The sequence below is a fragment of the Alosa alosa genome, chromosome 1 (genome assembly GCF_017589495.1).
Source record: "Alosa alosa isolate M-15738 ecotype Scorff River chromosome 1, AALO_Geno_1.1, whole genome shotgun sequence".
Lineage (NCBI taxonomy): Eukaryota > Metazoa > Chordata > Actinopteri > Clupeiformes > Clupeidae > Alosa > Alosa alosa.
Window position 1 is genome coordinate 48,756,626 of NC_063189.1, and position 26,950 is coordinate 48,783,575.

Here is a 26,950-nt window from a genome sequence, read left to right on the forward strand (position 1 = left end):
GAGGCTTAAATGCAGAGTAGAGTTGTTTTATTATGTATGTTGTATGTATTGATATGTTGTACGTGCTGTTAAGGCATTTCATCAATAAGATATAAAGACTGCTGAAGGTAGCCAATTTGACTTTTGGTCAATTGGATGTCTGAGGGCCCTGAATATCATATGGTTTCCTTTCACCAACATGACACGTAATGGAATCACTTACAGACATTGATTAATATTGCATGGTTTCTTAAGTAGCACTGCGTTCCAATTAGATTTTGTGTGGCAACCTTCCCCCAGACCTACAGCACTGGCTGTCAGTGGGGCCCCCAGGCATCCCAAGACCACTGGCCTGTCCTGATTTAATAAAGGCAATTTCTCCTTTGTCAGCTGGTGGGCAGTGTCTTGGGGAATTTAAGGCTGAATCAACCGCTAAAGGTATTCAAGCACCTCATGTCAGAGGACTCTACAGGTTATAAAGGACTTTGCACATAGAGTATCTGTAAGGACAATTATTATATCAGAACTAAAAATTTGACATACAAGTGTTTATAATGACACATTTTTTTAAAAGCTAGCATAATACACTAACAGTTTACATCCGTTTATGTCTTTTGTCAGAGACACAGCTTTGCATTATCTGTGTAAAATCAAAGCTGAAATTGCACACAGACTGCCATCCACAACTGCTCATGAATAGCAAATCCAGAGCTCTTCCTTGTGAAGTGTGACATTGTTCTTGGCTGCAGATGGCCCATTGTTTTCCTGCGGTGGGGCTTGTATGACATCAGTCTGACAAGTTGCCCCCCAAATCCAACGCACAACTGACCAGACTATCCATTCCAAAACCAAGAGAAGAGGAAGACATGTGAGAGTGGGAGAGCTCTCTGAACTGTATTGGCATAGCTAAAATAAATAGTTTAATTAACTAAGGGGTTTCCTGTTGGTATTTATGATTTTTTATAAGCTGGAGGTGGGAGCATTCAAATAGATCGTCAGTGACCGTTGAACCAGCAGAGACCCCATACCCCCACCCATCTCTTTCAGACAGGTCCCCATTGATGGGAGGGGTATTGATCCTTCCATTCCATTTCAAAAACCAGACATTGTTGTGTTTATCTGTGAAAAAGAAACATGACAGCTAAAGTCAAAACAAAAACACAAATGCAGGCAGGAAAATGAAAGCACCAACTTATTTTTTTGGAGGTAGACTAGCAGTTTTTTAGTTGACTAATTAAAGAGCCATATTGGCTTGCCCTCAGGGCAGACTCGTACAGTACAAGCAACGCTGTCTGAGCGGGGGAGGGGACATACCTAGGGTCTGCTGTTGTGACTAACAATGTCTGAGGCTATCAGCAGGAGTATATTTCAGATTTAGGGATTAGGTGGAGACTATATAGTCTCAGTGCGATTTAAAGAGAAAATAGCCTGCAGGCTTATTAGTCCTATTAGTCTGTTTTACTGTTTTCACTTAGTAAAGGAGACTCATCAGTGGCATCAAAAGACAGAGTGATTTAGGAAACCTCTTTCAAGGATAAACTATTAGCCTAATTGTTCAGACTATGTAACCTACACCAGAACCATAGGAAACTTAGATTTTTTTTTGTTTACTTTCCCCCTCCCCTTTCCAAATAGCTTGATGCTCTGTGCATCCACAAATGCAGAATCAACATTTCACATACAGAAATGCATAATTTACAAATTACATTCTAATACATTTTTAAAGTAGGCCAAGCCTATAGCCAATCTGTCTCCTATAGCTAGTCCACCACCATTTCCTGTTTTAGGCTACTGACTTAATGTTATGTCCTACTCGATCTTCTGCCTGATTCATGTAGGCATGATCATTGTTGTTGTTGATCAGGCCCACCACCACTGTCATCTGCAGATTGGATGATAGATAGATTGATGAGTCACATAGATGTCACATAGCAGGGGTCTCAAAACGCAGTCTTGGGGACACTTGTCTTGATAGTTATTGTGTCAGATGTAGGCCTAAGAATTAGGCTATCCTACCCTAATTGAACACGTTAATAACAATAAACATAAACACAGCGACACTGTGAGGAAAATTAATTAGTAGTTATTTAAAAGGTCAGAGTCATTCATTAGCCTAGTCGCCTTTTGAAGATGTCAAAAACATAATCATGCCACTCTCTTAGACAGGCCACTCATCACCAACAACCAGCCAGTACGTCCTCACTGCTGCATAGAGTTGCTATAGCAACAGTTCGCCACAATCCTCAGACAGGTTGAATTCTACAGCAGTATCGATAGTAGGCTATGAGTTTCTCTCGTTTGCTTTTGACAACCTGGTAGCCTAATACTATTAATAGCCTAACAACATCACAAAAATGTATAGCAACAATTACTTCGAGGACGATGATTCCATTTTCAACGAAATTGAAGACATTTTAAAGTAATTTCACAACAGTCGAAATCACTGACAGTTCACGTTAACATTACGCTACTCTCGTGTAGCAATAGCTTTGTTTTTTGTTTTTTATTTGTCATCTAGAAAAACATAGCTCTGAACTTACTTATTTTTTAACTGTTACAGTGATGGCAAAAGTTTAGAAGATCAGCTAAGAGTAGGTCGGTATAAGAGAGATATGTCTGTCCAAACGAATGCTTCTGAACTACTGCCTCTTGCAACGCTTAGAGAACAAAATGCAAGCCTTCGAACGGTAAGTCATCGTCTTTCTGAAAATAGTGCTGTGTCACGGTGATAAACAAGACAAAACTCTGTTAGCCTATTCTACATCAGTCGTAGGCTAGCTTCTACCCGTGCCCGTTTAGGCCGTTTGCCGCTAGGCCTAGGTTATGCAATGCATGCATTCATGTGAGACACCCACACTTTGTCGGGCGCTTGTTAACTTACTGTAATAGTCCAGGCAAAGTAGGCAAACTCATTTTGGAGCCAAAAATAGAACTAATTGTAAAATATTTTTTTCAGCATAGGCTAGATCATTTCTATGAGGTGTGCAGAACAACATAGCCTACTAAAAGTCCTAATAAATCCTAGTTGAGGAAATATGTTTAATTCTCATCAATCCAAGATGTGCCATAAGGCCAGACAACAATACACCCCTATGGGACTATTTCCCCCCATTTATTATGCAAAAGAGCTATACTCTATAGGGTAGCCTACCCAAAATATACCCGCATAGGCTTAATTTTTACATTTACTCCTACCACAATAAAACTTTACACAATTAAAGTCTACATGAAAAGTAAAACATTTTGTATTAGAAGTTTGTTTGAAAATTAGTTTGTTTGAAGCCTATGGGCTTATTTTTTCCTTTACTCCTATCACAATCAAACCTCACACCAATTTTGCTGCTCTTATTTCTTCATTGTATGTGCCTTATTTACTTTTTATTGTTTACTTGAATGTTATGTTTGTCTGTGGACTTAATTGGTAAAATATGTCTTGTCTCCACCGTGGGATAGTGAGAAACGTAATTTCGATCTCTTTGTATGTCTTGGCATGTGAAGAAACTGACAATAAAGCAGACTTTGACTTTGACTTTGACTCACACAGTGAAAGTATACATGAAAGGTAACATTTTTGTACATGAAAGGTAACATTTTTAACAAGTTTCTTGAAAAAATCTATTTTAAATATGCAAATGAGCTTAAGGCATAATTGACTCATGGCCAAGAAGCCATAAAGTCACAAGTAGAAAAAACAGGGACCAAATAACTAACACATTCTTGTCCATTCAGTAAGTTAAGTCACTTGCCACACTTACCACCTGGGTCACTTGCCACAAAAAGACTTATATTGACCTTAAGAATTGATTGCACAATCTTGCCTCCAGTTGCTTTCTAAATTCTTCTTTTTTATTATTATTTGCGAACAAGCCTTAATACCTAATTACTTATTATTACTTAATACCTAATTAATTACCTAAATACTTACCTAATGACATTCCCCCACAGATAACATCAGAAGAAAGTCAGAATAGCCATCATATTCATTACAAACTCACACTTGCCTGATTTATCAGATGAATATGACCCAGAGGGGAAGAACTCAGCAAAGAACAAACCAGGAAGTGAGGGGTGCCAGCACCAAGAGCCACAGAGGAGGGCTCCAGGCTGGATTTTTTTTAAAGAAAAACATAGAAAAAAAAACACTTTAAAAAGAGAGAGAAAAAAAAAACTCCCCTGTTGTTGCTACCTTGTCGTGATGGGGAGCCTTGTGTGCCTCTGTGACCCTGAAGACTATACTGGCGGGGGTTATACCCCTGGCAGGTACTACCAAGCCAGGCAGTTTTCAGGTTAGAGGCCAGTCTAAAAGCAGCATTGCCATCACCCATTGGCAGTAGGATTACTGGATGAAGATTGGGCCTATGTATTTGTCATACATATGGTGCTTCTGCCTATGCAAATTAGGACATATTCAATAAGTGTGGAGCCATGTGCATATTCAAATTCATTTAAAAAGAAACTTGTGATACGAAAACATTTACTTTTCATATACATTTGTAAAGCGTTATTGTGGTAAGAGTGAAGGAACAATTAAGCCTATTTGGGTGTATTTTGGGCATATTCGATTAGTGTATAGCTCATTTGCATATTAAAATAAATTTTCAAAGAAACTTGTAATACAACATTTTTTACTTTTCATGGGTACTTTCATTGTGTAAGCTTAAAGTTTACTTTTGATAGGAGTAAAGGGAAAAAATAGCCCCATTGGGGGTGTATTGTTGCCTGGCCTTCTTGGCGCACATCTCGGATTGATGAGAATTTAACATTTCCTCAACTAGGATTTCTTAGGACTTTTAGTATGTTGTTCTGGACACCTCATAGAAATGATCTAAGCTGCTAAACAATGCAATAGTTCTGCAATACAGAACTCTGGATTTCCAGGGTAATTGTATTCTATAACACGACAAAAAAAGCATCCACTTCTGTGTAGCATCAATGAACTCAACTCCAAATCCCAGAGCTCTTTGCGAACAAATCTGCTTTCTCAATCCAGAATTGTGTGCGTCATAAAACATTAATGCCCTTTGCCAAGCACCTACCTGTACACTAGCCTGCTTGTGGTTGTTTTTAGAGGTGGTACCAGGTGTTAATACTAAAGGCCAAGATTTTCTGGCCTGTGTTACAAAACTGTCTACCTCATGCACCAGTGCTATAAAAAGGTTAATGGCAAGCCTACTTGCTCCGTATGCATTTAGTGAAATACATTAGTGCTCAGTTTCAAAGAATTTGGAACATTGAATTTAATAACCTATTGATAATACCATGAGTTTCTTTCAAGCTTCCAAAAATAATGTGATAGATGGTGTCAGAGATGTCACATTTCTAAATGTTTTCTTGTCAATTCATTCCTGCTGCACTTATTTCCAGCTATTAGTTCAGATTTCCTCCTACTATTGACCTCATAGGCCATCTCTCTCGCTGCCTGGAAGCCTGCTGAGAGGCCATAAGGTGGCTTTGTGGCAGCAAAAAGAGTTCCTGACTCCTCCGTCCTGTCTTAACAAATTGATTAGCTGGCTTGTATCCATGCTGGCTGCTCTGTCTATACTTTTAGGAAATTATCTCCAGGATATATGCACCAGTATAGGAAGGTTGGATTGCCAATGGATTTTGCATCAGGAGATGGGTCCATGATGAATGAATTACTGCAGAGGAGTACCTTAAGTTTCTAATGCTAAGATATCTCTCCACTCTTTGTACATGTGAGGATATGGAATTACTGAGGAAAGACGTGGCAGTAAAAATGAAATGCATTGAGGCCAAATTTCATACTCAGATACAAAGGGAAGCTATCGATTTATATGTATCAATTCAGAAGAAGGCCAGAGGTGTGGAGGACATGCACAAAGAGGTAAAATAACTTTTTTTTTTAAATACTTCAAACACATCAATATTTATAGCTTTACCATATAACTTCATCTTGATTTTGCAGAAAGTAGCAATGCTTCAAAAAAGTTATCAACACCAGCTTGTTGATGCCATAAACGTAATAAATGGCGACTATAAGGTAAAGTACAAAAAACATAATGTTTGGCATTTAAGCTAATTGATTAAATGACAAAGAATTGGTGTTAAAATATGAAAGAATTAAACATGCCTGTGTCATTCCAAGGTACTGATATGTCATAGCCAATGATTTTAACTTTCTGCTCTTTTACATCAGAAACGGCAAATGCGAACAGGAAATTCAGTCCCGGGTGATCCAAATGATAAACGGATAGCGGAGGGGCTTTTGGCCAAAATTGAAGAGAAGAACTTGGAGATACTCACTTTAACTGAACAAGTGAAGGAATATGAGGAAAGGCTTAATAGCAAGGTACTGTATTTAAGAAGTTGGAAGGCCCGGGTGGCAATATTGTTAAAAGATGACCAATGTTTTGAGGTGTAATGGTAGAGAAGAATGAGGCAGTATTTTCCTGTTTTCTCCAAAGCATTTACAATTACTTATTGTATCTTACAGATGATGTTTATTAGTCTATCTATAAGAACAACTACCACAGTGCTTTAAGGTATTCATTACAATCCAGTACCCAAAAAAGTTGGGGCGCTATGGAGAATCTAAAAAAAAAGACTGAAAATCGGCAAAAAATGTAAAGCTATATTTAGTTGCAAAAGAACATAGACGGCATATCAAATGTTGAAGCTGAGGAAGTTTACTATTTCATGAAAAAATACATGCTCATTTTTTGACTGATGCCAGCAACATGTCTAAAAAGTCGGGACGGGGCACCAAAAGACTGGGAGGATAATTTCACCCCTGATTTTGTTAATTGCAACATGATTTGGTATTAAAAGAGCATTCCAGAGAGGCATAGTCTCTCAGAAGCAAAGATGTAGATATTCATCACTATGTGAAACTGTGTGCAACAATTAAAGAATGATGCTCCTGAATGTAAAATTGGAAAGATTTTGGTATTTCATCATCCATAGTGTGTAATATCATTCAGATATTCAGAGAATAAATAGAAATCTCTGTATGCAAGGGACAGGGTAAAAAATATTGGATGGCCATGATGTTTGGGGCTTCAGATAGCACAGCATTAACCAGACCGGATTCTGTAATGAAGATCATTGCATGGGCTTGGGAAAACTTTCGATAAGCATTATTTATGTACTCAGTTTAATGCCCCTTCCACGAATAAAACTCTGCACTGCAAAGAAGGAACCATATTTAAACATGATGCTGAAATGCTGCCATCTTATCTGGGCTAGAGCTTAGGTGATTGTGCTCTGGTGATTGCACATCTGAGAAGGCAAAATTAATGCTGAAGGTTGTGAAGCAACATATGTATGGAAGAATATTAGACACAAAATTTTTGTACGTGTGTATCACGTTTAGTACCTGTGGAATATATTTGTAAGTGAAGGACATATGAGTAATACTTAAAATCGTTCATGTTATTTTTTTGTTAAAAAAATTAGTTTTACAGTTACAAATCTTGATGAACACACACAATACAAGACACTTCTCATCCCTAAGGTGGTGCAAAAGTCTGTGCACTTGCAGAAAAGATTTGTAACTGTAGGACAACTTTTTGTGTGTAGAATATTGATTTGTAATTGTAGAATATGTTTGTAATGGTAAAATATTTTTAACTGTAGGATGATTTGTAGCTGTAAAACCGATCTGTACCTGTAGAATAGATTTGTAAGTGTAGGGCATATTTGTAATTTTGACAATTACTTGTACAGATCATTTTTACAGTTACAAATAATTTCTACAGTTTCAAAACGTGATACACACGTACAAAACTTTTAGTCTAATATTCTTCCATACATATGCTGCCATCCAAATCATTAGCTTACAAACTTCATTCTGCACATATTCTACAACTGTGTCAACTGCATGGCCAGCCTGCAACTGTCACATTTGGACGAACAACAAAGAAGACCCTGGACTGTTGAAATCCTGGGAAAAAACAGGACAGCATTTCATTTTCAAAACCCCAGCAACTGGTCTGTTCAGTCAGTTCCCAAATGTTTTAGAGCTTGTTGTTAAAAGAAGATGTGATGCAGTACAGTGGTAAACAGGCCCCTTTCTCAGCTTTTTTGAAAACGTGTTGCTGCCATCAGATTCAAAATGAACATATATTTCCCCAAAAAATAATATAAATGTCTGTTTCAACAACTGATATGTTGTCTTTGCACTATTCTCAATCAAATATAGGGGTTAGATGATGATCAAAGAATTTTTTACATAAAGCTAATGTGCTGAGGTTGAGCCCTAGACAGCCTGGCTGAACGTAACCTCTGACTACCTGCACATTAGCCCATATTCAGTCTGATATTTGTTTAAAATGGGGTTGTTGGAGGCTCATTTACAGATCTGAATGACAGCCGCCATTATTAAAAAAAACGTTCAGTTCTTTCAGACCAATCAGCCTCTCACCCTTTTCGTTTAGGGGTTGGGTGGTTGAACATTAGCATTAATGAACTCTGAGATGTCAAAAGGTGAGATGTTATGCTATTGTGGCCTCTTTAATATGCTTTAGCAGCAACCCCCGGCCCCCATCTCTCTCTTTCTCTCTTTCCCAGTCTTTCTTTTCTTTTGAACCCCCCCCCCCCCCTCTTGGTCTCCATGTGGCTCTTTACCTCTTATCCTGAGGGCAAGTCATCTCTCCGGCTGCCTGTTCAAACACTGGTCAGCCCACAGAGTGTGCGTCTATGCGCAGATGGCGGGGGAAAGTTGAGCACAAAAAAGCTGCCACTCACCCTGTAACAGATGAGTGTGGCTGAGCCTAGGCAGGTCTTTGTTGATTGTGCTAATGAGAGTAGGCCTGCGCACAGGAGAGACGCATGGATAATCACCTGTAGTTCTACACCCTTGGCAGATGGTGGAGCCAGAGGTATAGAATGTGAGAGGGGCCTGGACACAGTGCAGTGTGTGTGTGTGTGTGTGTGTGTGTGTGTGTGTGTGTGTCTGGCAGCAGGGTGGAGGGGGTTGTATCTCGAGTACAGGATGAGCGTTTTGGTGTGTGGCAAGTTCAAAACTGGTCATCATGGGTGTACTGTCGCTGTAGAGTTGGGTGGAGGAAGGAGCAGCGGGAGGATGAGAGGAAGTGCGAGACAGTACGCAGTGAGGTGGAAGAGGAGGGGAGATGGGGCAGGGATTGTTTGTCTGTGCGTTCAGTGTGGTGTGGTGGTACTGTATACTGGGGACCATGAGGTGAGAGGTCTGTAAGGGTCGTCTGTCCTCAGATGCCCACTCCAGTTGGGCTAAAGCTGGATGAGGTGGAGGTGGGGTGGGAGTCGGGTGGGGGTTTCCTCTGGTGCATGACTGTAAGCTGTAAACAACTGAATGGCAAGGCCAAAGACATTCTGGAGACATTCATATTGTTTGTGTAAAGATGCTACTGGTTTATATTTCTTTTTCAATTCTGAGTTCTTGTCTTTGGGGTTGTTGGCTCAAGAGCAGCAATGCTACAAGAAAGAAAAAGAACTTTGCATATTCCAGAATGAAAAAGAAAAAAAATCAAAACAAAAAATTAAAAAGTTGGATTTCTTTATTTCATGGTCAGTCCTGCATGCAAAGTACTGTCTGCATTCATTATGAAAAGAAAAGAAAAGAACAAGCATCAAGTAAAAGACCCACACAGACACACACAGACACGCACACACAAAACCAAAAAAAAAAATCTTGAAAGCTTTGAAAGCTTTTGAACGCCTGCACAGATTTAAAGTGTGACAGGCATGCAAAAGCCCCCTTAATGTCCAGGGCATGAATGGTGGCTGCGGCACAAAGTGGAGGGCCCGGCGGCGTGGCTATCACAGGGACCTGATGGGTTCCATGCGGCTCCCAGTCGGCCGACTTCTGTGGGCTGACATGTGATGTGATCCTGGTGACACTGGCAGCTCTGCCACCGAGGGAAGCGCACAAAGGCAGCACACACCCCGAAACCCGCCTCACTGCCAACCCCCTGGTGCTGCGGCCCGCAAACTCCCTCCCCCTTCCTCCTCCCCAACCCCGTCCAGTCCTGCTTGGTTACGGCCTGTGCTCGCTAGCGAGAAAGCAGTGGGCCAGACCGTGGGTGGAGAGGCCCCAGCTGCCTGTGTGGACTTCCAGAATAAATTGACCTGAATGACAGGGGCACACAAACAGTATGATATGCATTATCCCTGTCAATAAAAATGTCCCCATGAATTATGGTCTTTGTATATAATGTACGGCCTTCTTTTTCTCCGGGCCAAAAGAAAAGGGTGAAAAAAGACTCCTTTGGGCCAGAGTTGGCCTTTTTGTCCCCACTCTTTTTATTATTCAGTGGGGAAATGGTAGGAGGCAGAAAGTTGTACGATAGCTTTGTCTTGGGATAGTGCTCATATTTGCCACGCAGCTTGAGCAGCGTGCCTTTTGTTCTGGCGGGTTAAAGAAATGGTGAAGAAAAGTTGAAAAGGGAGTTGTGTAATTTTTCAGAGCGATGCAGAGGTGGCCGATGGCGCTGAAAGAGAGTGGCTGGCGGAGGAGAACACACGGCTGGAAGATGAGAATGAAAAGCTGAAAGATGACATTTACTCTCTGCACATAGACCTGGAGCTGCTCCGAGATGAGCTCGAAGTCAAAGAAAACTACATTGAAGATTTAGGTATATCCGATCTGTTATTACAGTTATGGGTATTTACACAAAATATGTTTAAACTACTATTTGTATCACTTTATCACTAATTTTTGGTACTAACTATTTTACTAATTATTTCAACATTAATTATCATTAATGTTCTCAACTTACATTTATGTTATAAAGCAGTTTTTGACTTTGAACTTTATCACTGTCTTTTTGTATTACAATGATTAGACATAATATTCTGATCACAGGAAAGATTTTGCTGAAATATAATCCTCTCTTTGGCTCCATGGGGCAGTTCAGAGTGAGGCCGCAGCACTGTTTGGCAACACTTGTTGGGCTACTCTAGCGTGTGGGAGTCCTCAAGAACTAAGCAAACACTAGACAGGTGTATTTTAAAGGGTCACGGCTTTATCTCCTCTGAATGTTTGATGTTCATTCACAGCTTATGTAACTTAGGTAACCACGAAACTGGGATTTGTTCCATGAGATATCATGATTCTGATCTAGCTCTATTCGAGTCCTCTTAATGTATGTAATTCTGAGATTAATTTATGATTAACTAGCCCAGCTAGGGGTCTGGGCTTTATCCGAGACAGACAAATGAGGCCATGTTGTATTCTGTGCTGATTGGAAATTAAGTATAGTACACCAGGACTGCGCATTGTCTGTCTGAATAGAACATCCCACTCTTTGATATGACTTGCATTGTAAACCCTCAAAAAGCCACCTGCTAAAAGGTTTTATATTGGCTGTGACAAAGGCTTTCGGGCTCTTGTGTCTTTTATTTTTTAAATAAGTGAGGTGCAAGCACACACTTGGCCCTTGAACTTAGTGGTCAGTGGTTCGTGGGTTTGGGCTCAGGGAGTGGTGGGTGGGCAATGTGATTGTGCTTGAGGCTGGAGAGCCAGGTCAGTGCCCAGTCAGGACCTCCGGCCACTCCAGTCCCTAGCCCGCCACGAGGCCTAAGAAGGGTCACGTTAAAGCGCTTGGATGTCACGTCGAGATGCTCGCCAGGGTCCTCTCCTCCTCCACTGGTGCTCTTTCTACCCTGAGTGGCACTTGTGTCTTCCTGACCCTTTCTGACTTTGTCACAGCCAACAATTTAAAGCAGCTGACCATAAAAGCAGAGGAAGAAAGGAAGAATCTTCAAAAGGCAAGGCGTGACGCAATCTCTCCCTACAGCACCACATATCCACACCATCCACTCTGATAGCCCTGTTTATGTGTCATGAACCCCGCCAATGAAGCCAATCTGATTTTATGTCAATGATAATGTGCTGACACACATCTGCATGTTATTGTAGGTGACCCTGGAAAACAGTCAGTTGAAAGTACAGCTGGAAATGGAGAGGGAGGCTGGGAAGAAAAAGGTAAGGTTATAGCTGAGCCCACTTAAACACTTCTCTGTGCAATTTTCAGTACACAGGCTATATGAAACCCAGTGGACAGACTGCCCGTGAGAGAGTCCTGTGACTGTAGTGGCTTGTGCTCATGATGAACCCAAGACTGACCAGTCTATGTCCTCACGGTCACTCCAGATTATATGCCTTAATAACTGTTTGGTTAGCATACTGCAAAACTTTCTCAAATCATAAACTGGCTCTTGAAATCCTGCAGAGTGCTTAAATGTGAAATGGTGATGCCTGGGTTGGTGTGCTGTCAGTGGAGAGCCATGTGCAGCCATATTATTTCTTCTCATTTTTATTCCCCTGATTGCCCCAGAGCAATAAGAATGGTGTTATATGTTACCTTTTAAATACCCCCCCCCACCACCACCACCACCACCACCACACACACACACACACACACACACACAGGCCTTCCCGTAAGAGTGGTGTTTACACATCTAAACATGGAAGCATGTGCCAGGTTGAGCAGTGAGTGAGAGCATGCCAGCAGAGTGCACTGCAGGGTCTGTGCAGTGGGAAAGAGCAACTGGTAGGTGCAGGCTGAGGTGCTTAATAGCTTTATGGTGGGTTGTCAGGGCATTAACAGCCACTGCTCTACTGTATAAGTTAATGACTGATATGCTTGGAGGTGTCGGGGAGCATTTGGTAAATGGGCCCAGAGGGGTGTTCCTTCATTGGCGTTTTATTTGCTGTCTTTAATAGCGTGTAAACAGAATGTATGAATTTAGGTGTGTGTGTGTTGGGGGTGGTTAGAGACAACACAGCGTGGTGCTAGGAATGGACTCGTGCCAGAAGTCAAACAGAAGACGTTGAGTTTGGTGTGTCGTGTGTTTGCGGCTCCCGGCTTGAGATTTTAAATTAACATGGCTTCTCCAGATTTCTGTGTCCATCAGCTGCTTTTAAATGTGGGATGTGACAAGCATGAATCTAATAAGCTGCTGAATTGGCTTAAAAACTGGTTAACCCCCAAAAAGTACTTGTGTTGAATTGTCAGATAAACTCTCTGTGGAACAATGTGTGTGACGTTCTCAACGTCTAATAAACTGAATTTACAAAGGGGGGAAAAAAGAAGCAAAAAGGAAAATGAAAAACGGCACTGTGGACAGAGTGAAAGAGACTGTCCCTGCCTCTAAGCACTCCATCATTCAGTCTGACCATACAGAACCCACAAGGTTAAAAGTCCTCTCTCGGCCTTGCAGGGGTGCTTGGAGGCTAGCAGCAAGGGTCCTCTTCTACTGCCTCCACTCCCCTCCTTAATGAAGTGCACATATTAAATTACGCTCTTTTGCTGGAAAAAAAGTCCCCTTTCACTTTCACACATGTCTGATTAACGTCACTTGTCGCTGGTGTGGGGCTTCAGCCATTCTCTCACCCAGGTCTATTTATTGGTAGTTAAAGAGTTAAACGAACCACACACTGATGAGTTAAAAAGCTGGCCACTGTCAAGTTTTTCTCGCCATATATTATGGCATCCGTGGAACAAATGTCAGTGATAAAAAAAAAAAAAAGTATTTATTCTCTGACAATGTTCTATTCTATTCTTGAATTCTTCCATTCTTGAATTTCCCCTTGGGGATCAATAAAGTATCTATCTATCTATCTATCTATCTATCTATCTATCTATCTGATTGTGGCTGATTGTACATTTTAAAGCCATTATGGGGAGTAATTGTGAAAAGGCTAGCTCAGACAAAACAGCCGTGTAGGTAAGAGATCAAAAGGGCTCTACTTCTGGTACTCCAGTGTGCTCCTCTCTGTCTGGGAGCACCATGAGGAGGGTGGTTAATGGTCCCTAAGCAGATGGTGGCCCAACACCTTGTATAGGCCCGGGGCCTGAAAACAGCTAATAAAGACCCTCTCAATGTAATTTCAATCACCGGTGAAAAGGATTATCCATATTTAGTGTAGCAGTTAAAAAAGCGGCCTACTCTTTTCACCTCATATGCTTTTGTTAAGTGGTACCCTTTTGTCCCTGTGATTGACAAACTCAATGAGTTCTATCGTCAGGGCCGAGTATAAAAATGTAAAAAAGGGTGGGGGAAAATGAAGGGGGAAAAAACTGTTTCCATATTATTTAGTGACATTGATCAGTAGGGCGTAAAATGGGCTTCCATAGCCTGGAGGGACTTCCAGTGAGAGGAAGGGAGGTAAGGCCAGTGGGCCTTGTGAAGCTCAGCTGGGCATAAGCTTGGCTACTGTGAGAGGACCATGACCGCTGCTCTCCCGACACCATGCTAACTCACATCACCATCGCCATATTTACCATATCAGACCCAAGCAGCAAGCTATGGCATGCTGTTCATGAAGTGTCTAAAGTATCTGTTGCTTGATACTAGTCTATTGTTTAATTATAGATATTGAAAATAAATAAAGCAAGCCCTCAACAGTTTCGTTTACTTTTTAATTGCCTCACAAACGTTTCGGGCTGACACCCTTCTTCAGTGTGAAAAATGGCAATTTCACCCTTGACCCCAAGTAGGTGTGATTAAATAAACTAGATAATCACCTTTAACCCCCACAGGTACCCAGCGCTTTCCAACAGGGGGAGACCCCATTTCAATGTACAAAAACATAGAATAATTAAACTGCAGTTTGCAACAAAAAACAAAAGACAACAGATAAAAGACAACAAACTACAACAGCATAAATACGTGAAAAATATGAACAACCTATGCTAAAGTCCTGCACATTCCAAACATTACCATATACCACATATTACAAAAAACATATTACAAAAAACAAGACAATATAATTCCCTCATTCATCCCTTTGGGGATGAGAGTGTCCAGGGAGTGTATCCAATAAGCCTCCCTCTGAAGTAGTCGATTCTCTCTATCCCCACCTCTGCGAGGCATTTCCACAACCTCAATCCCCATGTAATTTAACTCATTGGTACTATGGTTAACCAGGTTAAAATGTCTAGCCACTGTATGGAACATTTATGTTCACATATTCTAGTTTTTAGCAACTGTTTTGTTTTCCCCACATAATACAAGTTGCAAGGACACTTAAGAAGGTAAACCACATACTTGGTGTTGTATGTAATTCTACCTCTCATTGCAATCTTTTTTCCTGTGTTGGGGTGCGAAAATGTGTTCCCCTTAATCATAGCATAACAGTGTACGCAGTTATGACATGGGAAATTGCCACTGAGGATCTGTGACAAAAAATGTGTGGGCCTAGTGGCGGGCAAATCAGATTTAACTAAAAAATCCCGTAAGTTGGATGTCCTCTTAGAGAAGTGTCTGGGTGGGCAAGTAAAAGCGTTGGAGATGTGTGGATCTGTCTTCAATATGTGCCAGTGTTTATTGACTATGCGTTTTACTGATGGTGACTATATGTGGAAACCATGGCTAACCCCTGATCAGAAATGTGGACTTAGATGTAAGCAGCTCAGATCGATGAATCCGAAGGCGCACCTTTCCCAAATGTTGGTTAAGTAAATTATCACCATACCCCCTATCTCTGGATCCATCGCACAGGACTTTGGCATGGGACTCAAACCTATCGTCAGAGTCGCATATCCGCTTCACTCTAGTCAACTGGCTATAAGGGAGGCTTCTCTTTAAAGCAGGTGAATGATAACTGCTGAAATGTAAAAAAGTGTTCCTGTCTGTCTCTTTCTTAAATAGCTCGGGATGCAAGACTGTACCCACTTTTTTAAGAACATCCAAAAAGGAAATGCGTTTGAAACTAAATTCTAGTGTGAATTTGATCGAATCCATTTTCGAGTTGAGATATTCATGGAACTTGTTTAAATCATCAGTACTGCCACTCCAAATGAAAAATAAATCGTCAAAGTACCTCCAATATGTCTTAAGGAACTTAGAGTAACTTAGAGTTAATTATAGATATACCATGAGTGTCAGTGTGTGGGATTAATACTGGTTCCAAAATCATCAGTAGTAATAAAAGGCTGGAAAGGATGTGAGTGAGGAGTGTGTGTGAAGTGACTGACGTAGGCAGGTGTTATAACACACACATGGAGCTACTCCTGCTGTCCTTCTTTAGGCCAGTGCGGTGCATCTCTGTGTCCACCCACACATCCCTGTCATCTCTAGACTGAGACCCAGAGGGTCTGATGGACTGTGGAACACATCCACAGTGTCCATTAAGCAGCCTGGCGCTATCCATGTCCATGAGGGTCCATTCATTGTCCTGTTATTTACAGATGAACTTCACCAGCACATTTACTTGACCTTGTATGTAATAGAAACAGACTCAAGACACATTGAGAGTCTAACTTCTGTATTCAATTATTTTTGAGTGAAACATGTAATGGAGTGACTGTTAATCTGAATTTGTAATGTCCTTACAGTTAGACCAACTAAAGAAGGCTATGGAGAAAGAGATTAACACTATTGAGACCAGGCGTAATGAAGAGGTAAGTGTTTGAAGCTGTGCTGTCTCACTAGGCCAGACACATCTAGAGACACTTCCGTGAAATTGGACAGTAGTCGGAGCCTACAAGGCTGGCTGTTTTTATTACCTGCCCACAATTTGACAGAATCACCACTCACCTTTGCCAGTTCTTTTTTTTCTGTTCACTACTTTCAACTGCACATTTGCAAGACATCCCCTTAGCCCCTAGGAATCACTAGTTGCTCTTACTCACACTTGGACCAGACTCCCCCGCGGTCATCCTTAGACATATTTAGCAACGTCTGTCTGGGTCAGCGAGACTAGAATCTGAATGTCCAGTCAGTAGCTGGCTGTAATGAGGTGTGTTGAGGAGTCTGGCTATCTTCTCTCAGGATGTTTGAAGGCCCTGGCCTCTGAGCTGAAGGTTAGTCAATAGGCCAAGCGCAGACACCCAGTGCCAGGAAAACAAAGATAGGGCTATGAGCCGCTCTGGCCACAGGTGTCTGTGATCTATTGATTTTAGCCGGTAGAGTTAAAATGCAACTTATTTCTCCAGTCTGTCAATACTGGGCCACTTACACTTCCTCCCTCCTGAGGCTCCCTTTTCTTCTCCATTTATTTCTATCCAAAACTAATTTTGGACATTATTGTGCCTGTTAGCCACATTCCATTGAGTTTGATGGTGAAAGAGTAGCGCTGGTTAATGATTTCGGAGATTTCAGAAAGATCAGAATGAAAGAAAGAAGAGAGAGAAACACTATATGATTACAATGCTCTTTCACTCAGCAAAAGTTGTATATATACACACACACACACAGACAAACAAATGGAGGTACAGGAGGTTAAGTTCACAATACATTATAAATACCATTAATAATATATTCAAATTATTGGAAAGACTGGTACCATAAAAATATGCCTTGTAAAGGAAAATCAGTCATTGCTATTCATTGCTATTCATGTTCATTTTATTTTGGATACAGTTTTCATAGAACAGTTATTCATTTTTAATTGACCTGAAGTACTTTTCAAATTGGAGCAGGGGTAAACCTTGGGTCCATGAAGGCTAATGTGAGTTCTCTGGAGCTACAGGGTCCAGTCTGCAGGACACACTCTTCCTGAGCTAATGACATGAAAATGTAATACTAGCCGTTTTGTTTCCCATGCTAATGGGAGTCTCTCTCTGCCTCTAATTAGACCAAATTCATTACGTTGGCCCATTTAGCAGCACACCTCATCCTGAGTGCAGTCACCACTGTTCCCCACCTCATTCTTCGGCCCATTCATGCCTTGTCAAGGAAAAGTGTGGGAAGGGCTGAAGAGGGAGGATGCAGGAGTGTGTGTGTGTGTGTGTGTGTGTGTGTGTGTGTGTGTGTGTGTGTGTGTGTGTGTGTTTGTCTCAATGTGTGTGGGGGTTAGGGTGGGTGGCTAGCAGAGGGCCAGACAATGGCTCTGTCAACGCGGTGACCACATAGAGACGGTCACTGGGGCGGACGGCGCAGCGGCAGGCATGCAGGCCCCCCGAGAATGTGGCCTGCAGCTGACACAACACGGTGGCCGCCTGGAGTGGGTGGGCTGAGAGAGGGGCCTTGAAAGGCTCCGCACAATGGGCCCAGTTTAAAGTCCACTTCAGGCCGGACAGCCAGCTCCGTGCTGCGGCCTGCCCATTATGAGGGAGTGTGTGTGTGCAGAGCTCTTATCTGTCTCGAGCCACCGTGCCTACTGGCCCCCTCGCCCCGTCGCCCCGTCGCCCGTGCAGCTCTAGTGGGCACGTGCCTGGCGGCTCCAAGGCCAGATATGTGCTGTGTGTGCTCAGCACACTGCCCAGGGGAGTGCTCGCTAGCCACAGATCTGTGGATGTGCAGTTTGTGTGCAGAGGTGTAGAGAAGGATCAGTTTGGCCTTTTCAGTCAGTTACTGATTTGTTGAGTTGTTAGTTTTGTCCAGCAGTACAGTACAAGTGGTTGTATTGTATCTCTCAGAAACCAAATTGGATGTAGGGAAATATTTAATGGCGGGGAAATATTTAATGATTTACATTCAAATTTTATTTAGACCTGCCTTATTGTCATAAAAGTGAGTTCTCCATCTGGAATTGTTATTTCAAGCTCCATAAAGCAAAATGAAACTTAATTGACACATAACATTCTTATTGTGTTGACTTCCCTGTTGTCAATGTTTAGAGTCATGCTAAACATAGCTGCTACAACCACTTATGTTTGGATCTATTGTTGTGTTCAGTTGAGCGTAGCTTGTTTCTATGACCATATTAGTCTGATTGAGATGTAGCCACATTGGAGGCTGCAGTCAACACAGCAGCCTTTATGTAAACATATACTGCTGCATGTCTTATTGTCACAGGGAAACACCTACGCCTACACCCCCTTTATTTTATTCACACAAAAGCCTTTTGAATGGCGAAGCAAGGCTGAGAGAAAACAAAAAACCCAAGACTGACCACCTTTTTTGCACTGGCCTACGCCGGACAAACAAAACACATTGAGCACTCATGCCATCTAAGAGAATACCCTCAAAGACTCTTTAACTGGATGTGAGAACCACCCCCCTCTTTTTCTTTTCTTTTCGTTCCTCTGCTTTTTAATATAAGGAAAAACAGGTCCAGTTTGACCCGTGTTGCCCTGGCCTTCACACTTGTGTGAACATGCGCACTAAATCAGACGACACGACTGACCACAAAGATGGGTCATGCAGGCCATGAATGGACAGGCCACATGAGTGGACATTTGGCTCTGGCCACAAAACACTCTTTTGTGTAAAGTGACTTCTTTAATGAACATGCAATATAGCCCCAAAATACACATCAAAGCCCAAGAAGACTTTTGAATATTGAAAGCAGTTGTCTTTGCTCAACTTACTACATTGAAAAAAGAAGGGCATATAGCAAGAGAGTAACATCAGGCTACTTATCAGAGCAGTGGTCAGTCAACATTGTACAAGTACATACAAAGACACAGAGTCACTCCTCAATTTGAAAACAAACAAATTCTTTATTGTGTTTCAATTTCCGTATCAAATTCTTCACAGTTCTTTCTTTTTTGGGTGCAGGCCCTCGCAGCAAAGAATATGATCGAGCAGCATCGGCAGGAGAAGAGGGAGATGGACAAGCAGCAGGAGGCTCAGAACTCCCAGAGGGCCGCAGAGAGAGCCGCTGCCGCTGCCGCTGCCGCAGCACTGGCCAGTAAGGTGAAGGACGCCAAGGAAGACAAGGAGCTCAGCTGCAAGCTGGGGAAACTGGAAGAGATCATTGCAGAGCAAAAGGCAGAAATCCAACGGTACAATGTCACATAGAGTACGCAATGTGTTGTGATCAGGGTGCGATTTGTAGGGGGGATGGTGAGGATTTCCCCCCCTCTGGTTTTCCTATCCCTACCTCTGCTAAATTATTTTTATCGTCGGGGGGGACAACATTTATCCCCCTCTGCCCCTCATATTGATTAATTCTACTTCATATAAGTAAAGCGCTGCAACGTGAGAACAGTCTAGTAGGCTAGCCTAAATAATAATCTGACATTAGAAACGTACCGTCACCGTCAGCACTGATGCTGCTGACAGTGGCTGCGTGATAACTTAATTTGGCCTTGATCGTGCAGGACATTTCAGAATGTCGAGTGTGTAATCCATCATAAATGGCTAGGTTCAATGGAAAAGTTAGCTGGACAAATGAAAGAAAACGAGAAGGATTCAGTGAAGCATAATAATGTTTTAGAACCTTCAAAATTAGAAAACTGATGCAACTGAGATGGAGGACAACTGCACGTAGAGTAGAACGTAGGCCTATTGTCCGAAGCAACTTACATTAAATGAGGAGATATTTGCTGAATGTCACAAAAAGTGTTACAGAAATTGCTTGGCATCGCTTATTCAATGGCTCTCTACAGAAACACCTGTAGTTTGCGGAGGACGAACGAGAAAGCACTCGTTTGATAAATCAGCCAGTAGTAGACAAATAACTTTTAGAAATAATCTGTACTGCAAAAACGAATGTTGGTGGGTATTTAAACTATCTAGCGGGTGTTTTAACAGCTGCAAGAAATAGAAGCTTCATGGTCTTTATGTTCTGGTTCGTAAATTATTTTCATAAAACTTCAAGTTGCCCTATAACTTTACTCTCCAAACTCTTCACTGCACTGTAGGCAATTAACTGACAGTATGATATGATGGTTACAAACTTATTCAAAATCATCCCCCCCTCTGATTTTTACACAAATCGCACCCTGGTTGTGATGATGATGTATCTGTTGAAGCAGCTACCACAGGACATGTTTCGTGCATTACGAACAAATGTCTGAGCTGCTCATATGATGTATTTCACCAGGAAAAAAGGTGTTTTAATGGCCAGTTTTTTAATGCTAACTATGCTCTTTTTTCTCTTTCTCCACAGGTACAAGAAAGAACTACGTATTACATCTCGAGCATGGGAGAAGAGATTTGAAATTCTAAGGAAAAAGTAATGTTATTCTTCTACAGATAATTGGGTTTTGATTTGTTATGGTGTCTCAACTGTGATTACACCCAGATTGAGATCATGTTAGATATATACACAATAGACAGTACAATGTGTGCAATGTGTGCAATGTCATGTTGTCCAGTTTTCACGCCATCAAGGATGAGATGTTCTTGCGGAATAACTTGCAGAGACAAGCAGCTGCCCTACACTACGCCTCTGTTAGCTATACGGTATGTTGAGACTAGTGACATGTTGTTACTTACATGGAACTCATTAAAAATGTTGTTTTTTAATGGGGAGAGTGTGTGTGTGTGTGTAAGGCAGAGAGAAAGAGAGCGAGAGCAAAATATGTCTGTGTGTGTGTGTGTGTCTGTCTGTCTGTCTGTCTGTGTGTGTGTGTGTGTGTGTGTGTAAGGGAGAGAGAGAGAGACAAAGAGAGTGCATGTGTGTGTGTGTGTGTGTGTGTGTGTGTGTGTGTGTGTGTGTGTGTGTGTGTGTGAGAGAGAGGGAGAGGGAGAGGGGGAGAGAGAGAGAGATGTGTGTGTGTGTAAGAGAGGGGGGGGGCAACACAAATCCGATTTTAACAGGTGCACTCCCAATTAGGCCTCTCATCTCTGGCCTCATCTAGTGAGGCCCGATGAATATGCATAAGTGTTGCCGCGTCTTGTTTGGTTTTGTGTTGTGTAAATGGGCACGTACAGCCAGTGGTATTCAGAAGAAAACAAGCTGAAAATGTGTTTTCAGAAGGCACATTGGTGTCAAGATCCGGTGTAACTAATACCATCTCTGCTGTGCAAAGTCTCTGATACACAGCACCCTTGAAGCCAGGAGGCATGTGTTACTGGGGCCAAGACAGCTTGTGAAAATGAAACCTTCAATAAATGTTCCTCACTGACATTATTAATGCTTGAAGACATGTTGATGCATAAATGTGTTTGTATTAAGAGCAGCCCATTTTTGTTGTTGTTGTCATTGTTTTCTTTCCTCTAGCTGGACGTGCCAGGGAAGAACTCTGCTGACCAACCTGGCAAACAGCATGGCTTTACTGCAGGGACTCCTCTGGTGGGTATTAAAAACCTTCCACTGATATTCACACAGGGACCTGAATTGCATAGATAGTTTGTTGTCTCCTGTTTCAGCCCCACATAGGTGCTGGGACACAGAGGACCGACCATACGTCGGGGACCGCGGTGAGCAGTTGCGTGAGTGACCGAGACACACTCTCCTGCATTGACCATGGTAGGACCATAACCAGCACCCACCCCATCTATTAAAAACATGATGCTTTGTCTTGGTAGTTTATCACAACCAATGTTCACTTTGTGTTGATTATACAGTGTGTTGCTTTTTACTCAGGTTTATATTATTGTACATAAAGCAGAATAAAAAATGTACAACTATAAATATAATTGTAAGCATTGTGGTCACTGTTGAGGAACATGCGCATTCATTTACATATTAGAAATTAAAAAAAGGCAACTTTACATATCAGTAGATGGGCAATTCCATGTTGTATTCCATATTTCCAACATTGTATGATGTGAATGATAACATTAATCTTTTTGCATTTTTTCTCATATACATTCTTCAGCCAAAAATAGCAAATGCTCAAATATCATGTAATCATTCACATCATACCATACCATCACATTTTATTGGTGTTATGGATGTTACGAAAAACATAATTTTCCATGGAATTGCCCAGATACATTTGGTTCTTAGATACAACACATTTGGGAATGTTTTTAACATATAGTACATATTAGAATACAACTTGGGTGAGAGAGAGAGTAAGTGATAGAGAGAGAGGATAAGAAAGAGGGGATAAGAAAGTCAGGGAGAGAGAGAGAGAGAGAGAGTCGTCCTGGCTAAGCTCTTTTTAATCTCTATTTGTGCACTATTGACTTTTTGATAATTAGGCTTTTGGCTAATGAGCTTAGCTGACATGACTGCGGTAGATAACGGAGCGACTTATCTCTCTTCATCAATATGGAAGCTCTCAGACAGAGCTATCCGATGTACAGAAGCCAACAAATTAATCTGCTAGATTACACTGCCGTCCCAAGCAAAGGTTTGAGGCAATCCAATAATGAAAAACAATAGATGTGTGTCATTCGCTCTCCGGCAATGTCAACCCCTGTTGTTATCTTGAGGATTTGGTCTGTTTGCCACTGGAAGTTCATTTCTGCTGAAGGGCCCCTACCGCTTGATGACTCGAGAGAAATTTTAGGGACATGCATGTATTGTCACAGCTACAACTGTGAGATACATTTATGTTTTCATTGCCAGCCATTGTTATGGTTAGCAGTAGAGTTAGCAAAAGAAACTCCTTAGATTCCTTACATTTCCTGTGTGCAACTTTTTTGTGGTTGGTAAACCTTGTGCTGCCCACTGCTTTGCAATAACAAATGTTACACCCTAGACCAGGGATTCCCAAAATGTGCTACGTGTACCACTGGTGGTACGCGAGCTTCCACTAGGGGGTATGCGAGATGAAAAGTTCAATGTCGCAAAGGTGTTAAAAATGATATTTTTAAAATCTCAAGCCTATGTTCTCTTTGTTCTTTGCATTGAACACTTTCTTCATCAGAATTGAAGATTTCCCATGTCTTGTTGGGTGATGTTCCAATTAACTGGTTTGTTTGACCATAAGTCTACCCGTAGTAACGGGGTTAATTCTGAAAGACGATTTATCAACCAGCGGTGGCTGAACAGTTGTGTGTACAGACAGGTTTGATTGAGGAGCTCAGTTTGGAGGCCGATAGTTCTGTGAGAGGTGTTCAGAGGGCCCCAATAGATTAGAGCCAGTCAACATGGCTGACAGGCAGCGTGCGGGAGGGTGAAAGGGTTGAAAAGCCACTGGTCTTCAGCCAGGAGGGCCTGGGCAGTGACCTCTGCTGTAGCTAGCCAGCCCCCACCACTGAAGCCTGGGAATTCGGCCCATAGATCACCATTGACACCCCATAATTGAGACGCAGGAGATAAGGCACCAGCCGGCTGTGAGTCATGACACTTGGAAAGAGTCAGCAAACACTGTGGTCACACTGCAGATTATGTTTGTTCAACGGGTCACCCAACCTGAGGTGGCCCGGCCATTTTGGCCGCTGTCGAGCACGTTCAACCTCATGCTCGATTTGCTCAGGTTGACTCGCTGAAGTCCGGCTGTCAGAGGGTCTTTAGGGACGTAAACTCATAGGCTGAAGGATGTGGGTCAGTGCTCATGGTCATTATCTAAAGTAAAAACTTGAAGAGTAAGAATTTGAAGTTCTCTTTTGAAAATTCTTGTCTATGCATATTTCTCTTTGTTGAAGAAAAAAAAATACAACTATGCCTTTGAAGTGCTATTTGACATGTAACTGCTATTTTAAACTTTGTGAATATTTTTACTATCTTGTTTATAAACAGCAATTAATAGAGTGAAGAGGTTCCCTGATATGAGACACAAGCATAGTCAAATTTGGGTTTGTTTCTGTGCATGAATACGTCTGGCCCATATGCTACGCGACAGAGCAATGTGAATGAGCCATTGATAGACCCAGTCCCCCCACATTAAAGTCTATAACAATCTTCATTCATGGTAACTTATCAGGCCCAATTAATCAACCTCCTCAAAGGCAATTCTGATGTGTTCAAGCAACCTGAAAGCCCTAGGTCACCCTTGGGCACTTCAGATCCTCTTTCTCTCCCTGGCTCTTTCTCTCACTTTCCCTGTTGATTTTTTGCTCTCTCACTCTTTTACTCTTCTAGAACTTCTCGTTTTGTTCAGCCGTGGGCAATACTTAGTTTCATTCCTTAAGTATTGTAGTATGCTTTTTTTTCATTAACAAAAAAAGCTGAATGAAAACAAGAAAACAAAGTTTTCAGAGGTCATAATGAGCTTTTTTTTTCATCGTCCCCTGACAGCCACAAAGCTCTCTAGGTGATAAAAGGCCTGCTAGTCAGTCCTAAAAGAGCATGTGTTGTGGGCTGTGTTGTGAAGGGCATTGTTGTGGCCATTCCTCTGAAGCTGAAAGGGGGCAACCACTGGTTTGATTCGGTTACACGGTTTGGTTAAGCGGCCCCTCCCACCATCTTGGGCTGTATGGAGGGTCTGTGACCTGTTTAGAATTGGCCAGGGAAATGTCATGTTGCCCCTCCTATGGGCAGTACCCACATTCATTTGATTGGTGCGAAAAAATGACTTGGGATGGTTGAAACCACCTCTGAATTACAACACACAGAGCCAAGAGACAAGCAGACACGTAATGTAAAGATGCATGCTGCAGAGTTGAGTGGGTGTGAGGCCATGAGAAATGGTTTCGGTCCTAACTTTCTGGATCGTTTTGACAAAATCATTCAATTTTATATCAAATGTGTTTATGGCAAATATTCATTGGTATGATTTCATTTTCAGAATTCCAGTCCCAGAAAGAGGATGAGGAGGAAGAAGACTTTGGTGGTGATCTTCCTCTTCCCCTGCCACCCCCTCCAAACAGGCAAATCCCTGCTTTCACTGAGAGTTGACCTATTAAACAGATACAACAAATCACACACAAAATGTTTGCAATTTTGGTGTGTGATTGTGTGACTTTGTATGTATGCTCAGATATTGGTAATGCTCCTATCAAAAAAACAATATTACACATTAAGTGAAATAGAGAAATTAAATTGCATGTCAACTGTCTGCCAAACCAATGCTACTCTATGCAGATACATATAATTTACCAAAAGAATAGCTTTTTCTTCTGTAAAGGAACTTTCTGAATGGGGAAAAAGAAGCAGTCTCCAATGTACAAAACCCCTTCTTAATATACGCTTCATTGAGTAAAGTGACAACAAAAAGTATGGCGGCAACTGACTCCAGTAGACCCTATTCTCAATGAGTTCAATGGAGTGCAGCGTGAAGGCCTGAATGCAGCTTGAGTGGAAGAGACATGACTAACAGTATGCCATTCTGAGCGCGCTGGTGTTGGGTACTCCTGGAATGTCCTTTAGCTTTCTCTCTGGAATGCAGGCCATTGCAAATGGTCTCAATGGGCACGTCCATACAATAAGCAGTGTGGATGTCTGTGCTATTTCAGCCTGAATGTAACCGAGAAAGGAGGAAGAAAGTGAGAAAGCACAAAATATAAATGCTTTGTCATCTCCAGAGTGTCATCTCCAGCTGCCTTGTGGTTCACATTATCTGACTATAGTCTCTGTGTTTCATTCTACTCTGTGTTAATGAATAATTGTATATCTTATGATTATTACTTCTGTCAAACCTGCTCAGATGTGTGCCATTGCAGTCTCTGATCTCCTCTCCTCTGCCATGAGTCAGAGTCGGGTTTCATTTTCTAGTCTGCCACTTGCAGCTCATTAGCTCATCAGCTCTCCCCGAGTAAGCGCTATTCACATCAGACCCCATGACCCGCACCGACAAGCCTAGAATCAATTAACAATTTCCCCTTTTGTTGGCTGTCATTTATAACAGATGGTTATTACGTGTCATAACCTGCCTTTCAAATAGCATGGCCTGTTTTATTGAGATTATGTGATTATGTCTCTGTGTGTCCTGTTAACTGCTGACTGCAGTTTGGATCCATCTGAGGCCTCTTTTAAATTCAGCAGTGGATCTGGGCTCCGCCACCACAGGCCATGTGCCTGGCAAGCTGTTGCTATAGAAAGGGCCATCAGGTGTCACATATATATTATTACCTTAAACACGCACAGGAGGAGGCTGTCTTTCTCCACTTACTTCCTTTTAGAAAGGGGAAAGGGGGGAGTTTGAAGCTCAGGCTGTAAAACCACAAAGCGTGATTTTTTTGTTTGGCTCCCAGAAATTAATTGGTTTCATTAGTTGGTGGATAAATGGCGGTGGCTGGTGTGTTGGATTCCAGCAGAGTTTCACCATAGAGGGTTAATGGGAGTCAAGTCTGGAAAGTTTCCCAGCGCTGGCTCCAGGCCATTTCAGCCAATCACAGGGACTGAAACATTGGTCAAGACTGGATAGAGCTGCTCCACCAAAGCTTTTGCACTTGCCCCGGCTGTTATTGTGCAAAAGGGTGCACCAATGAGCTCACTCTCACTGAGTGCATTAGTGAGTAGTTATGTTGTCAAGGGTACACACACAACACTGAATACATTCTGTGGGACTAGTGATTCAAGTTGTTTAACAAAATAAATAATTTGTGTTCTAGAGAAAATCCATAGGCATTT

General features: G+C 41.9%; 1 protein-coding gene and 1 long non-coding RNA gene across 3 annotated transcripts; one reads left to right on the plus strand and one right to left on the minus strand.

Moving 5' to 3' along the window:
• Positions 1–754: 754 nt before the first annotated feature.
• LOC125297255 lies at positions 755–2,605 on the minus strand. Its single transcript, XR_007193990.1, has 3 exons — positions 2,520–2,605; positions 1,776–1,861; positions 755–1,098 (listed from the first exon to the last, which is right to left on the minus strand). It is a non-coding gene; the product is annotated as an uncharacterized LOC125297255 (long non-coding RNA).
• On the plus strand, positions 2,220–25,298 carry c1h10orf67 (chromosome 1 C10orf67 homolog). Of its 2 annotated transcripts, XM_048247325.1 has the most exons (15): positions 2,220–2,398; positions 2,540–2,666; positions 5,681–5,824; positions 5,906–5,980; positions 6,137–6,289; positions 10,385–10,553; positions 11,630–11,688; positions 11,840–11,905; positions 16,263–16,328; positions 19,372–19,598; positions 20,708–20,773; positions 20,916–21,003; positions 21,764–21,835; positions 21,913–22,012; positions 25,167–25,298. In XM_048247325.1, the coding sequence occupies exons 1-15, from the start codon at positions 2,334–2,336 to the stop codon at positions 25,274–25,276; spliced, it is 1,587 nt and encodes a 528-aa protein (XP_048103282.1). In that variant the 5' UTR covers positions 2,220–2,333; the 3' UTR covers positions 25,277–25,298. The 2 variants fall into 2 exon arrangements, with proteins under 2 accessions (XP_048103282.1, XP_048103363.1); XM_048247406.1 differs by lacking the exon at positions 2,220–2,398 and having other exon boundaries at positions 2,579–2,666; positions 5,703–5,824.
• Positions 25,299–26,950: the final 1,652 nt, after the last annotated feature.

What these genes read in the sequence shown, in the direction of transcription:
- c1h10orf67 (XM_048247325.1), top strand. Translation starts at nt 2,334, where the DNA reads ATGTATAGCAACAATTACTTCGAGGACGATGATTCCATTTTCAACGAA. An exon ending in GGGAGGCTGGGAAGAAAAAG is followed by an intron (nt 11,906 to 16,262) that starts GTAAGGTTATAG and finishes ATGTCCTTACAG; the next exon opens with TTAGACCAACTAAAGAAGGC. An exon ending in TTTGAAATTCTAAGGAAAAA is followed by an intron (nt 20,774 to 20,915) that starts GTAATGTTATTC and finishes CATGTTGTCCAG; the next exon opens with TTTTCACGCCATCAAGGATG.